The sequence below is a fragment of the Betta splendens genome, chromosome 11 (genome assembly GCF_900634795.4).
Source record: "Betta splendens chromosome 11, fBetSpl5.4, whole genome shotgun sequence".
Classification (NCBI taxonomy): domain Eukaryota; kingdom Metazoa; phylum Chordata; class Actinopteri; order Anabantiformes; family Osphronemidae; genus Betta; species Betta splendens.
Window position 1 is genome coordinate 15,381,430 of NC_040891.2, and position 13,569 is coordinate 15,394,998.

At 33.6% G+C, this 13,569-nt stretch overlaps 2 protein-coding genes and 1 long non-coding RNA gene across 3 annotated transcripts; 2 read left to right on the forward strand and 1 right to left on the reverse strand.

The window, feature by feature from the left end:
• Positions 1-5,905: 5,905 nt before the first annotated feature.
• Positions 5,906-11,869, reverse strand: LOC129604844 (uncharacterized). The gene is made up of 4 exons (XR_008696142.1): positions 11,729-11,869; positions 10,665-10,771; positions 8,171-10,566; positions 5,906-6,401 (listed from the first exon to the last, which is right to left on the reverse strand). It is a non-coding gene; the product is annotated as an uncharacterized LOC129604844 (long non-coding RNA).
• Positions 7,212-10,365, forward strand: LOC114866186 (non-homologous end joining factor IFFO1-like). Its single transcript, XM_029167916.3, has 3 exons — positions 7,212-8,340; positions 8,431-8,561; positions 8,777-10,365. The coding sequence occupies exons 1-3, from the start codon at positions 8,194-8,196 to the stop codon at positions 8,916-8,918; spliced, it is 420 nt and encodes a 139-aa protein (XP_029023749.1). The 5' UTR covers positions 7,212-8,193; the 3' UTR covers positions 8,919-10,365.
• On the forward strand, positions 10,870-13,412 carry LOC114866188 (vesicle-associated membrane protein 2-like). Its single transcript, XM_029167917.3, has 5 exons — positions 10,870-11,020; positions 11,776-11,905; positions 12,090-12,248; positions 12,884-12,935; positions 13,016-13,412. Coding segments are annotated over exons 1-5 (360 nt in total). The 5' UTR covers positions 10,870-11,018; the 3' UTR covers positions 13,033-13,412.
• Positions 13,413-13,569: the final 157 nt, after the last annotated feature.

Genomic DNA, 13,569 nt, shown 5'->3' on the forward strand with positions numbered 1-13,569 from the left:
GACTCATTTTAGAACCAATACTATACTACAGTATGACTCATTTTAGATTACATACTATACTATGACTCATTTTTGACCACATACTATACTACGACTCATTTTAGATTACATATTATACTATGACTTTTTTTAATAATCACATACTATACTATGACTCTTTTTATCACAAACTATACTGACTTTTTTTTAGAATCACATACTATACTATGACTCATTTTTGATCACATACTTTATACTTTGACTCATTTTAGATGACGTACTATACTGTGCCTCATTTTAGACCACATACTATACTATGACATATGTTAGATTACATACTATATACTATGACATTTTTTATCACATACTATGACTCATTTCTGATCGCATACTATACAATGACTTTTTATCACATACTTTACTATGACTGATTTTTGACCACCTACTATACTATGACTTATTTTAGATTACAAACTTTACAATGACTTTTTTATCACATACTTTACTATGACTAATTTTTGATCACAAACTATATATTGTCATTTTTATAATCACATACTATACTATGACTATTTTCAGACCAAATACTATGCTATAACTCATTTTAGACTACATACTATGCTATAGCTCATTTTAGACTGCACACTATACTATGACTCATTTTAGACCACATACTATACTATGACTCATTTTAGATTACATACTATACAATGACTTTTGTATCACATACCTTACTATGACTCATTTTTGATCACATACTATACTATGACTCATTTTAGATTACATACTATACTATGACTCATTTTAGATTACATACTATATACTATGACATTTTTTGATCACATACTATGACTCATTTTTGATCACAAACTATACTGTGACTTTTTTTAGATTCACATACTATACTATGGCTAATTTTTTATCACATTCTATACTACCACTTATTTTAGACCACATATTATACTATGACTCATTTTAGATTACATACTATACAATGACTTTTCTATCACATACCTTACTATGACTCATTTTTGATCACATACTATATATTGTAATTTTTTTAATTACATACTATACTATGAATCTTTTTAGACCACATACTATGCTATGACTCATTTTAGACTACATACTATGCTATAGCTCATTTTAGACTACATACTATGCTATAGCTCATTTTAGACTGCACACTATACTATGACTCATTTTAGACTACATACTATGACTTTTTTATCACATACAGTACTATGCTATGACTCATTTTTTACCACATACTATACCATGACTCATTTTGACCACATACATGACACTTTTTTCATTACATACACAGACTCATTTTTGATCACATATAATACTATGACTCATTTTAGACCACATACTATACTATGATTCATTTTTGATCACAAACTATACTATGCCTTTTTTTAAAATCACATACTATACTATGACTCATTTTAGACCACATACTATACTATGACTCATTTTAGATTACATACTATATACTATGGCTCATTTTAGATTACATACTATACTATGACTAATTTTATATTACATACTATATACTATGACATTTTTTGATCACATACTATGACTCATTTTTGATCACAAACTATACTGTGACTTTTTTTAGAATCACATACTATACTATGGCTAATTTTTTATCACATTCTATACTACCACTTATTTTAGACCACATATTATACTATGACTCATTTTAGATTACATACTATACAATGACTTTTCTATCACATACCTTACTATGACTCATTTTTGATCACATACTATATATTGTAATTTTTTAAATCACATACTATACTATGACTCATTTTAGACCACATACTATGCTATGGCTCATTTTAGACCACATACGATACTATGACTAATTTTAGATTACATACTATATACTATGACATTTTTTTATCACAAACTATACTATGACTTTTTTTAGGATCACATACTATACTATGACTCGTTTTTGATTACATACTTTATACTTTGACTTATTTTAGATTAGGTACTATACTATGCCTCATTTTAGACCACATACTATACTGACTTATGTTAGATTACATACTATATACTATGACATTTTTTATCACATACTATGACTCATTTCTGATCGCATAGAATATGTTGACTTTTTTTTCACATACTTTACTATGACAAGTTTTTGATCACATACTATATATTGTCATTTTTTTAATCACGTACTGTACTATGACTCTTTTTTTAACACATACTATGCTATGACTCACTTTAGACTACATACTATGCTATAGCTCTTTTTAAACTGCACACTATACTATGACTCATTTTTTATCGCATACTATACTATTACTTTTTTGTCACGTACTATACTACGACTCATTTTGGGCCACATACTATACTACAGTATGACTCATTTTAGATTACATACTATACTATGACTTTTTTTTAAATCACATACTATACTAGGACTCATTTTAGATTACATACTATATACTATGACTCATTTTAGATTACATACTATACTATGACCTTTTTATCACATACAATACTATGCTATGACTCATTTTAGACCACATACTACACTATGATTCATTTTTGATCACAAACTATACTATGCCTTTTTTTAAAATCACATACTATACTATGACTCATTTTAGACCACATAGTATACTATGACTCATTTTAGATTATGTAATAATACTATGCCTCATTTTAGATTACATACTATACTATGACTTTTTTTAAAATCACAAACTATACCATGACTTTTTTTAGAATCACATACTATACTATGACTCATTTTAGACCACATACTATACTATGACTCATTTTAGATTACATACTATACTATGACTTTTTTTAGAATCACATACTATACTATGACTCATTTTTTATCACAAACTATACTATGACTTTTTTTAGAATCACATACTATACTATGACTCATTTTTGACCACATACTATACTATGACTCATTTAGGATTACATATTATACTATGACTTTTTTTATAATCACATACTATACTATGACTCATTTTTTATCACAAACTATACTATGACTTTTTTTAGAATCACATACTATACTATGACTAATTTTTGATTACATACTTTATACTTTGACTCATTTTAGATGACGTACTATACTGTGCCTCATTTTAGACCACATACTTATGTATGACTTATGTTAGATTACATACTATATACTGACATTTTTTATCACATACTATGACTCATTTCTGATCGCATACTATACAATGACTTTTTTATCACATACTTTACTATGACTGATTTTTGACCACCTACTATACTATGACTTATTTTAGATCACAAACTATACAATGACTTTTTTATCACATACTTTACTATGACTAATTTTTGATCACAAACTATATATTTTCATTTTTATAATCACATACTATATATTGTCATTTTTAAAATCACATACTATACTATGACTCATTTTAGACCACATACTATGCTATGGCTCATTTTAGACTGCACACTATACTATGACTCATTTTAGACCACATACTATACTATGACTAATTTTATATTACATACTATATACTATGACATTTTAGATCACATACTATGACTCATTTTTGATCACGAACTATACTATGACTTTTTTTAGAATCACATACTAAACTATGGCTAATTTTTTATCCCATTCTATACTACCACTTATTTTAGACCACATATACTATGACTCATTTTAGATTACATACTATACTACGACTCATTTTAGACCACATACTATACTATGACTAAATTTTGATCACATACTATATATTGTAATTTTTTAAATCACATACTATACTATGACTCATTTTAGACCACATACTATGCTATGGCTCATTTTAGACCACATACTATACTATGACTCATTTTTTATCACAAACTATACTATGACTTTTTTTATAATCACATACTATACTATGACTCATTTTTTATCATAAACTATACTATGACTTTTTTTTAGAATCACATACTATACTATGACTGATTTTAGATCACATACGATACTATGACTAATTTTAGATTACATACTATATACTATGACATTTTTTTATCACAAACTATACTATGACTTTTTTTAGGACCACATACTATACTATGACTCGTTTTTGATTACATACTTTATACTTTGACTTATTTTAGATTAGGTACTATACTATGCCTCATTTTAGACCACATACTATACTGACTTATGTTAGATTACATACTATATACTATGACATTTTTTATCACATACTATGACTCATTTCTGATCGCATAGAATACGTTGACTTTTTTATCACATACTTTACTATGACTAGTTTTTGATCACATACTATATATTGTCATTTTTTTAATCACGTACTGTACTATTACTCTTTTTTTAACACATACTATGCTATGACTCACTTTAGACTACATACTATGCTATATCTTTTTTTAGACTGCACACTATACTATGACTCATTTTTTATCGCATACTATACTATTACTTTTTTGTCACGTACTATACTACGACTCATTTTAGACCACATACTATACTACAGTATGACTCATTTTAGATTGCATACTATACTATGACTCATTTTTGACCACATACTATACTACGACTCATTTTAGATTATTAAAAAAAGTCATAGTATAATATGTAATCACATACTATACTATGACTCATTTTTTATCGCATACTATACTATTACTTTTTTGTCACGTACTATACTACGACTCATTTTAGACCACATACTATACTACAGTATGACTCATTTTAGATTACATACTATACTATGACTCATTTTTGACCACATACTATACTACGACTCATTTTAGATTACATATTATACTATGACTTTTTTTAATAATCACATACTATACTATGACTCATTTTTTATCACAAACTATACTATGACTTTTTTTTATAATCACATACTATACTATGACTTATTTTTGACCACATACTTTATACTTTGACTCATTTTAGATGACGTACTATACTGTGCCTCATTTTAGACCACATACTATACTATGACATATGTTAGATTACATACTATATACTGACATTTTTTATCACATACTATGACTCATTTCTGATCGCATACTATACAATGACTTTTTTATCACATACTTTACTATGACTGATTTTTGACCACCTACTATACTATGACTTATTTTAGATTACAAACTTTACAATGACTTTTTTATCACATACTTTACTATGACTAATTTTTGATCACAAACTATATATTGTCATTTTTATAATCACATACTATACTATGACTATTTTCAGACCAAATACTATGCTATAACTCATTTTAGACTACATACTATGCTATAGCTCATTTTAGACTGCACACTATACTATGACTCATTTTAGACCACATACTATACTATGACTCATTTTAGATTACATACTATACAATGACTTTTGTATCACATACCTTACTATGACTCATTTTTGATCACATACTATATATTGTCATTTTTTAAATCAAATACTATGCTATGCCTCATTTTAGATTACATACTATACTATGATTTTTTTATCACATACTATACCATGACTCATTTTGACTACATACTTAATTTGGCACTTTTTTCATCACATTATACTATGCCTCATTTTAGATTACATGCTATACTATGACTTATTTTAGACCACAAACTATATTATAACCCCTTTTTTGACGGCACACTACTATGACAATTTTTAAACACATCCTTTACATCACATACTTTCTGCCACTCACTACGACTGTTTAAAAGTATACTATTATTTTTTCTACCACTCATTTTACTATAATGCCTTTTTCATCACATACTTGCTATGATTTGTTTGGATGACTGCTGTGTTTTTAGCAAATTAAAAAGAAATTCACACAGAAATAACTAAACAATTTTCAGTTCAATTGTATCATTTATTGATACAATTATTTTGAAGCTGGAAGACAGACAATAGAAAGTTAGTCACAAGTACAAAATGACTTTAATTTCTTAACACAGGCTATCCCTTGCCAGAAACAAGATATGACAAGTGTAAGCCTCCTGTCAAAAAACTGTTGTAAAACAGTTTTCATGTTACATTAGTCTGAACTGTAAAACAAACTAGACATTATTTGATTTTATTTCACCCCATGTTGAAAATTCAAACAACGTGGCCTATGTGATCACCCCAATGACCCAAAGATACCTCAGGTGGAACTGGAAAATATAAAGTAAAATACAAACATTATATATAGTATATAGTACTAATAGAGGTAGAATCAACTGCTGTGTCATTAAATTGCAATATGACCCTTGTATTTAAGTGAATAACAGACGCACAGATAAAAAACCCAGCAATCATTGTTGATATATGTGAAATGAGAATCTTCTCAGGTTAAAATTTGCTGCTACTGGACCTAGTTATGTATATGTTCTCCATTGTTTCCCCAGTACATCACCTTCTGTGAAGAGGAAATAAAACAAAAGATCAGAGCAACCCTTTTCGAACACACACATCAATCATGTTCCTCCTGTTAAAAGTTAACAAAACATCAGATATAAAGTGTTAATGACAACATATGTCTCACTGTATATGATGGTGATTGTGCATTGAACATAAAACTTACTATATGTCAGGTCCTAAATATCTAAATATCCTTAATATCTTTAGGATCTGTTAGCATTCAGGTCCTAAAGATATTTAGGACCTGAATGCTAACAAAGTCAAATCTATTCCTGACAGATCCTGACAGACTCATTCTTGATCACATACTATACTATGACTCATTTTTTGAGTGAATGCTATACTAAGACACTATTTTAGATTACATACTAAACTATGACATTTTTTTTATGACATACTATACTAGTATGTTATTTTTTTCACATACTTTACTATGACTCATTTCTGAGCACATACTATGCTATGGCTCATTTTAGACTGCATACTATACTATGACGTTTTTTTTTTACCATGTACTATACTGACTCATTTTTTTTATCACATACTGTATACTGAGTACACTATAAATCATTTTAGATTACATTCTATACTATGACTTTTTTATCACATACCATACTATGACTTATTTTAGAACACATACTATATTAATAATTTTAGATTAATACTATACTATGACTTTTTTTACACTACTATATAACTGACTTCATTTTTTTTATCACATACTGTATACTCAGTACACTATAAATCATTTTAGATTACATTCTATACTATGACTTTTTTATCACATACCATACTATGACTTATTTTAGAACACATACTATATTAATAATTTTAGATTAAATACTATACTATGACTTTTTTTTACCACATACTATACTGACTCATTTTTGGTCACATACTATGCTTTGGCTCATTTTAAACTGCAAACTATAGTATGACTCTTTTTTTTGAGTGAATGCTATACTATGACACAATTTTAGACCACATTCTCTACTATGACATATTTTTATCACAAACTATACTATGACTCATTTTAGATTACTTACTAAACTATGACTTTTTTTAACACATACTATACTGACTAATTTTTGGTCACATACTATATGCTATGACTTTTTTTTTACCACATACTATACTGACAAATTTTTGGTCACATACTATATACTATGACTTTTTTCCACATACTTGACTATAACTCATTTTTGAGCACATACTATACATTGACACTTTATCAGATACTATGCCATGATTAATTTTGGGGTGCATACTATACTGACTCATTTTAGATTACATATTATACTATTACTTTTTTTTTTACCACATACTATACTGACAAATTTTTGGTCACATACTATATACTATGACTTTTTTTTCCACATACTTGACTATAACTCATTTTTGAGCACATACTATACATTGACACTTTATCAGATACTATGCCATGATTAATTTTGGGGTGCATACTATACTATGACTCATTTTAAATTGCATAGAAAACTATAGCTTATTTTAGACCACAACCTATACAATGAGGCTTTTTTTCTCAGACACTATACTAGGCCTAATTTTTAGTCACATCTTATTCTATGACCATTTTTTTAATCACATTCCATACTATGAATCATTTTTTAGCCATAGTATGGAATGTGTCTATGACACTATTTTCATCACATTTTTTCTATGACTAATGTTTTTGGACAAACTATACTATGGTGTGTGAGATTCTGGTGTTTTCACTTTTACTTCGGTGAATATTCAAATATTTACCATTTCCCATATCGTAGTTGTTCATGATAAGCTGTGACATGATGAGCATTTTCTTTGTTTTTCCTTGTTTCCAGTTGCAAGAGGAGTCCCTAGAAAAAGTGATTAAAGACACAGAGTCTCTGTTTAAATCCAGAGAGAAGGAATATCAGGACACAATTGACCAGATAGAGGTGAGTCTGTCATACACAGAGATACAGTGTCATAGCCGTTGTGTTTTACTATGAGCTGTTGTTAAATGAATAACTTTATTGCACCGTCAGCTCGAACTGGCCACAGCAAAAAGCGATATGAATCGTCACCTGCACGAGTACATGGAGATGTGTTCCATGAAGAGAGGACTGGATGTTCAGATGGAGACCTGCAGGAGACTCATCACACAGAGCGGAGATAGGTAAAGGAAAGAGAGTTAAAGGAGGGATGGGTGCCTTATTTATGCAAACACATACTTACCTCACTTGTGTTGTAAAACAGAGATTCAATAGCTGGAATGTGAACGTCCTAAAGTGGAGGGATAGTGTGACTTTGACTAACACAAATGTGTCTGAAGTAGCATTTCAGGACATATTTGAATGACATATATGAATAACGGTTTTTCTCCATTAGCAGGAAGTCCACCTCTCAGATCACGGTGGCTGTAGACGACTCCAACCCTGAGGAGAAGCCGCATCCGGTTCCAGGCCTCAGTGTGTCCTCTGATCTGGATGAAGCCCTGAACACACACAGACACATAGCTGGTTCTCTGGAGTAATGCCACAGTGAATCTCTCCTTTGGGGTTTGACGGTCCTAATCCTAAAATACTCTATGATCTATGGTTAATACATTAAGCTCACAGCTGCCCCCTATGGTGACCAGCTGTAACTGCACTGAACGAGTCTGTTTTTTTATTTTTTTTTATTTTGTTATATAACTAAGTCTCCGCATTTTAACACAGCCACACAGGCGGCATTCAGTTAACGGTTTCTGTTTATCCCTCATTAACATTTTCCACTATTATATTTATTGGTGACTGATAATTAGTCACTTTTAAAGAAGAGACAATGAAGAGAAATGAAACCACAGCTGATTAATATAAATATGTCTGCTGTTTTATGTTATTTTTTAACTAGAAAAAGGCCACATTTACTCAAATTATGGTTATTTTAATCACCTACTGAGGGACTAAAAAATTGGTTAGTGTAATTAAATTCAATCCGAAGACTTGAGTTACATTTGTGAAAACCTTCGAAAAAAGCTCTAATATTGTCTCAGTTGGGAGGTTTTGGGGCTCTCATCAAATCTAGGAAATTTAGGAGAGAAGATGGGTTTGTTTTCCTCATGCTTTGCCAGAATATGCTGCTCACATGTTACGATATGTGGTATCAACCAAGTAATGTTTGGTTTGGAATCCAAGTTTTTTCCATCAATTGTAAGATTCATTGTGTGATCTAGAAACTATCAAAGCAAAGTCATCAAAGATGAGCAAACTGGAAGAAACTGATGAAAAGTTGCTGCATTGTAAGAGAACAATTAAATGACTGAAGTCTTTACTAGAATATTTTGCTTATAATTAATTTTGTTGAGTTTTCCTATGAATTCGAATGGCTCCAAGTTGTTTGTCAAATATCGGCCGCTGAGGTGAAGTTGTTCCTTTGTTTGTCTCTGCGTAGACGTGGCCTGTACATACGCCGAGTATAACGCTGCCGCTTCCTGCTACAATAGACGTTACACTGAGGGGAAGTTAGACTTTATCTGAGATTCACTGCAGCTGTTGTTCTGGGATCAGTTCAAACGTTTCTTTACAAAGTGAACACTAGAAATGCTGAGTATTGGTATGAATGTTACTTTATCACTTTGTTGTTTCACACACTGATGTTTGTCTGCTTATACAGTAACCTGTAGTCAGCTTCACTGAGACAAGAACCATAAAACATGACGATGCTCATATTCTGTATTTGGTTGTTTTACACTTTTCTTATAATTGTCACTGCTCTAAGAAGAAACAAACACAAAGTGTAGTTAAAGACCAACAGACTCACCGTCTGACGGGTTCCTCCAGATGCTGCTGACGCCTGAGTGGAGAAAACAAAGGAAACAAATGAACAAAGAGCAGAACTACATGATGAAGCTTCCACAGTGCAGTAAATGCTCTGTATGTGATGGTTCCTCGAGTTGCTGGAGCAAAATACAAACGCACACAATAAACGGCGCTAAACAATTCTCGTGTGAGTTTGTTTCATTGATCGACTACTTAATATAAGTATCATTTGTATTAAATTAACATCCTTTTTGAGAATTAGACTAAAATGTACTAAAGGTGTTAGGAGTGAGGACTGTAACTTCAAGTACTGAACTGACTCCAAATCCATTTAGTGAGTCGTTCAGTCATCAGCCAGATCCATGAATCAAAGCGTCCCATCTGAAAATGAATGAAGCAGAAACAGCAGAAGAGCAACCAGCTGCTGCAGATTGAATCCTGAAACCTGCAGCTGTAGTTTAGAGCTGTAGTTTTGTTACCTTTCAGGGGATTTGAACCAAGCGACACCTCAGAACACGCAGAAGACAGAACAAGGTGAAGCAGCAGCACAGGCCAAAAACCTCTGGACTGAAACGTGCTCATTCGCCTTAAAAGAATAAAGATCAATATGTATAATGTTAAGTATAATGTTGATTACATAACATCATTTAAAAAATGCATTTGTATTATTATTGTCATCATTATTACTATATTGGTAACCAAGAGCACTCACGCACTAAAGACTGGATCCCCCCCATCCTCCCGCTCTCACCCCTCCCCTCCCCTCCTCCTCTCTCCTCTCTCCCTTGTTTTCTCGGGCACAGATTATCTCCGTCCGCCGTCCTGTCGCTGAAATGTGAGTATTTCATTTATATGCGTAGTGAATCTTCCTTGTAGCAGATTCAGGTCGTTGTTGTTGTATTGATGTTGTTGTTGTTGTGCTGTTTTTGTTGAAGCCTTCATGCTATTTTGTTTCCATTTAATTTTTTCTGAAGTGCTTTTCTACACATCACAAAAGTGTCTCAGCTCTGAGCCATGAAACAAGCTTAGTGGAAAACAAGTGTCTAAAGCCACTTGATGTGAATGTTACGAAAAGCACAAACTGTATTTGGTGTTTATTCACTTTGTGTTTGTGTTTGTCTGTGGGGGAGGGGTCTCGTCTCCATCAGCCGCCCGCTGCTGCTGCTGCTCTAATCTTTCTCCATTTTAGCCCAGAACCACAAATGGTGTTTCTGCATCAGTTTGGACACTTTTTGATGTGCTGAGGAGATGATGATGAGGCCAGAACCGCGAGTCTAGTGATTCAAACTATACAAAGGAAATGCCCGAATTTACCCTGCAGTAGAGCGAAAGATCCACTACATGCGTCAATGCTGCAGCATAAGAATACTCATGGTCATGTAATAAAGTCATGTAAAAATACTGTAAATTAAGGTTCAAGAGGAAGTCAATTCTGTAAAAACTGCAATTTTTAAAACTCAAAGTAAGTCAGAGAACAAGTAGAAGTGAAACAACCAATAATAAAAATGACACTTTAAATACTCAGTACCAAGTGTGAACCTACTGTAGTCGTAGTGATGTGTTCCTCACATCGCTTCCTCTCTCGTCCAGGTCGACCCCAGATGCAGCAGGACCGCCAGGAGCCGGCGGGGCCCCGGAAGGCGAGGGGGGGCCCCCTGCTCCAGCCCCAAACCTCACCAGCAACAGACGGCTGCAGCAGACACAGGCACAGGTGGACGAGGTGAGCTGAAGTGAACAGCACCAAGGTCCGAGGACGGGGGGTCTAAGGCGTCTGGTTCTGGTAGGAGGCCAGACGCAGAACCACCTGGGAGAACCTCACTCAACATTACAACACGAAGATGGATGAAAACACACAGTGAAGTTCTAGTGCTTTAAGGTACAAACAACGTGTTTCTGTGCCTCAGGTGGTCGACATCATGCGCGTGAACGTGGACAAAGTCCTGGAGCGGGACCAGAAGCTGTCGGAACTGGACGACCGGGCCGACGCCCTGCAGGCTGGAGCTTCGCAGTTTGAGAGCAGCGCCGCCAAACTGAAGAACAAGTACTGGTGGAAAAACTGCAAGGTGGGAAAGTTTGGTGTTTACGCTTACACAGGCCGGTCCGATTCTTTTCACTGTTCTTTAGAATCACTATAACTGCAGTATTAATCTGTCACTTATCTTCATCACCTCATCAGCTGTTGGTCCATTTTTATCTCAGCATCACTTAGTGGAGCTCCACCTCGAAGCACAGTCAGTTTGGCATCGTCCAATCAGGGGCTGCCATGTAAAAACACAGAGAAGGATTAAACTGGAGCAGGAAGAGGAGGAACGAGCCGAGAGAGAGAGAGAGAGAGAGAGAGAGAGAGAGGGAGGTCCCAATCTGGATTACAGAGTGACTGGAGATTAAAGAGCCAGCTGTTACGGTGACATAACGATTATATTTGTTCAAACTCTATAAACGTGGATTCATCTGAAAGCCAAAGCCAAAAACTTTTCCTGCTGTGGGTCCTTAGTGTCTGTAGGATCAGGGTGAAGTTGGATCAACACCAGTGGTTCTGGTTGGGAAGCAAAGAGTAAGAGCAGGTTTAAGGCTCAACCTTAAAACTATGACGTGATCGTCTGACAGACCCCAGGTCACGTCTGGGCTTTAAATAGAAACACCCGAGCGTTCTTAGATCCTCCTGACTCTTGATCCAGTTTCTCTTCTTGGTTTCCAGATGATGATCATCATGGCGGTCGTAGGCGTAATATTTGTTGGAGTCATCTTCTGTGAGTAGCATGTAACATGTCATCATAAACCAAAGAGCAGCTCATCGGACCCTGTCTAATGAAGTCTTCTCTGTCCTCAGTGTATTTCTTCCACTGACCCGTCTCCAGGAGCAGAGACCCGGGTCGTGTGACGGGTCAGCACCGACTCGGACTTCACCGGTTTCTCACTGCAGTGTTAAAACCCCCGTTTTGTTCTCATGTTGGACATTAACAGAAGGATTATATCTGACTGATGTTACTTTATTTCCTTGTGGGATGTGATTTTTGACCTGTACTGGTTCTAGTGGGCACCAGTAAAAGCCAGTTGTTCTCCTGTCTCTACTTCTATCGTCTTGTGACCCAACCTCTCGTCTTTAGTGCGGCTGCTGGTACTGAGACTGTTTGAAGCTTAGAGCGAGTGGTTGAGACTGTGTCTGATACACAGTGAGCAGAGTTCTGATGGAGCCTGGGAACTAAAATAAATGTGTTTGAGACACATCTTGAGTTACTTTTCTTCAATTTACACCCAGATGTTAAGTTTGTTTCTGCTGCTTCTTTAAACTTTGTATCCTGCAGAAAATGGAAACCAGACCCTTAATCTGATGAATTCTAGAGTTTGATTATTTTGGGTTAATGCTTTTCTTACCAAACAGCC

Excerpts from the sequence above, each read along its gene's own strand:
- LOC114866186 (XM_029167916.3), top strand. The coding sequence starts at position 8,194 with ATGATAAGCTGTGACATGATGAGCATTTTCTTTGTTTTTCCTTGTTTC. Across the intron at positions 8,341-8,430 it reads ACACAATTGACCAGATAGAG|CTCGAACTGGCCACAGCAAA; the intron begins GTGAGTCTGTCA and ends TTGCACCGTCAG. Across the intron at positions 8,562-8,776 it reads ATCACACAGAGCGGAGATAG|GAAGTCCACCTCTCAGATCA; the intron begins GTAAAGGAAAGA and ends CTCCATTAGCAG.
- LOC114866188 (XM_029167917.3), top strand. Across the intron at positions 11,906-12,089 it reads CACAGGCACAGGTGGACGAG|GTGGTCGACATCATGCGCGT; the intron begins GTGAGCTGAAGT and ends TCTGTGCCTCAG. Across the intron at positions 12,249-12,883 it reads ACTGGTGGAAAAACTGCAAG|ATGATGATCATCATGGCGGT; the intron begins GTGGGAAAGTTT and ends CTTGGTTTCCAG.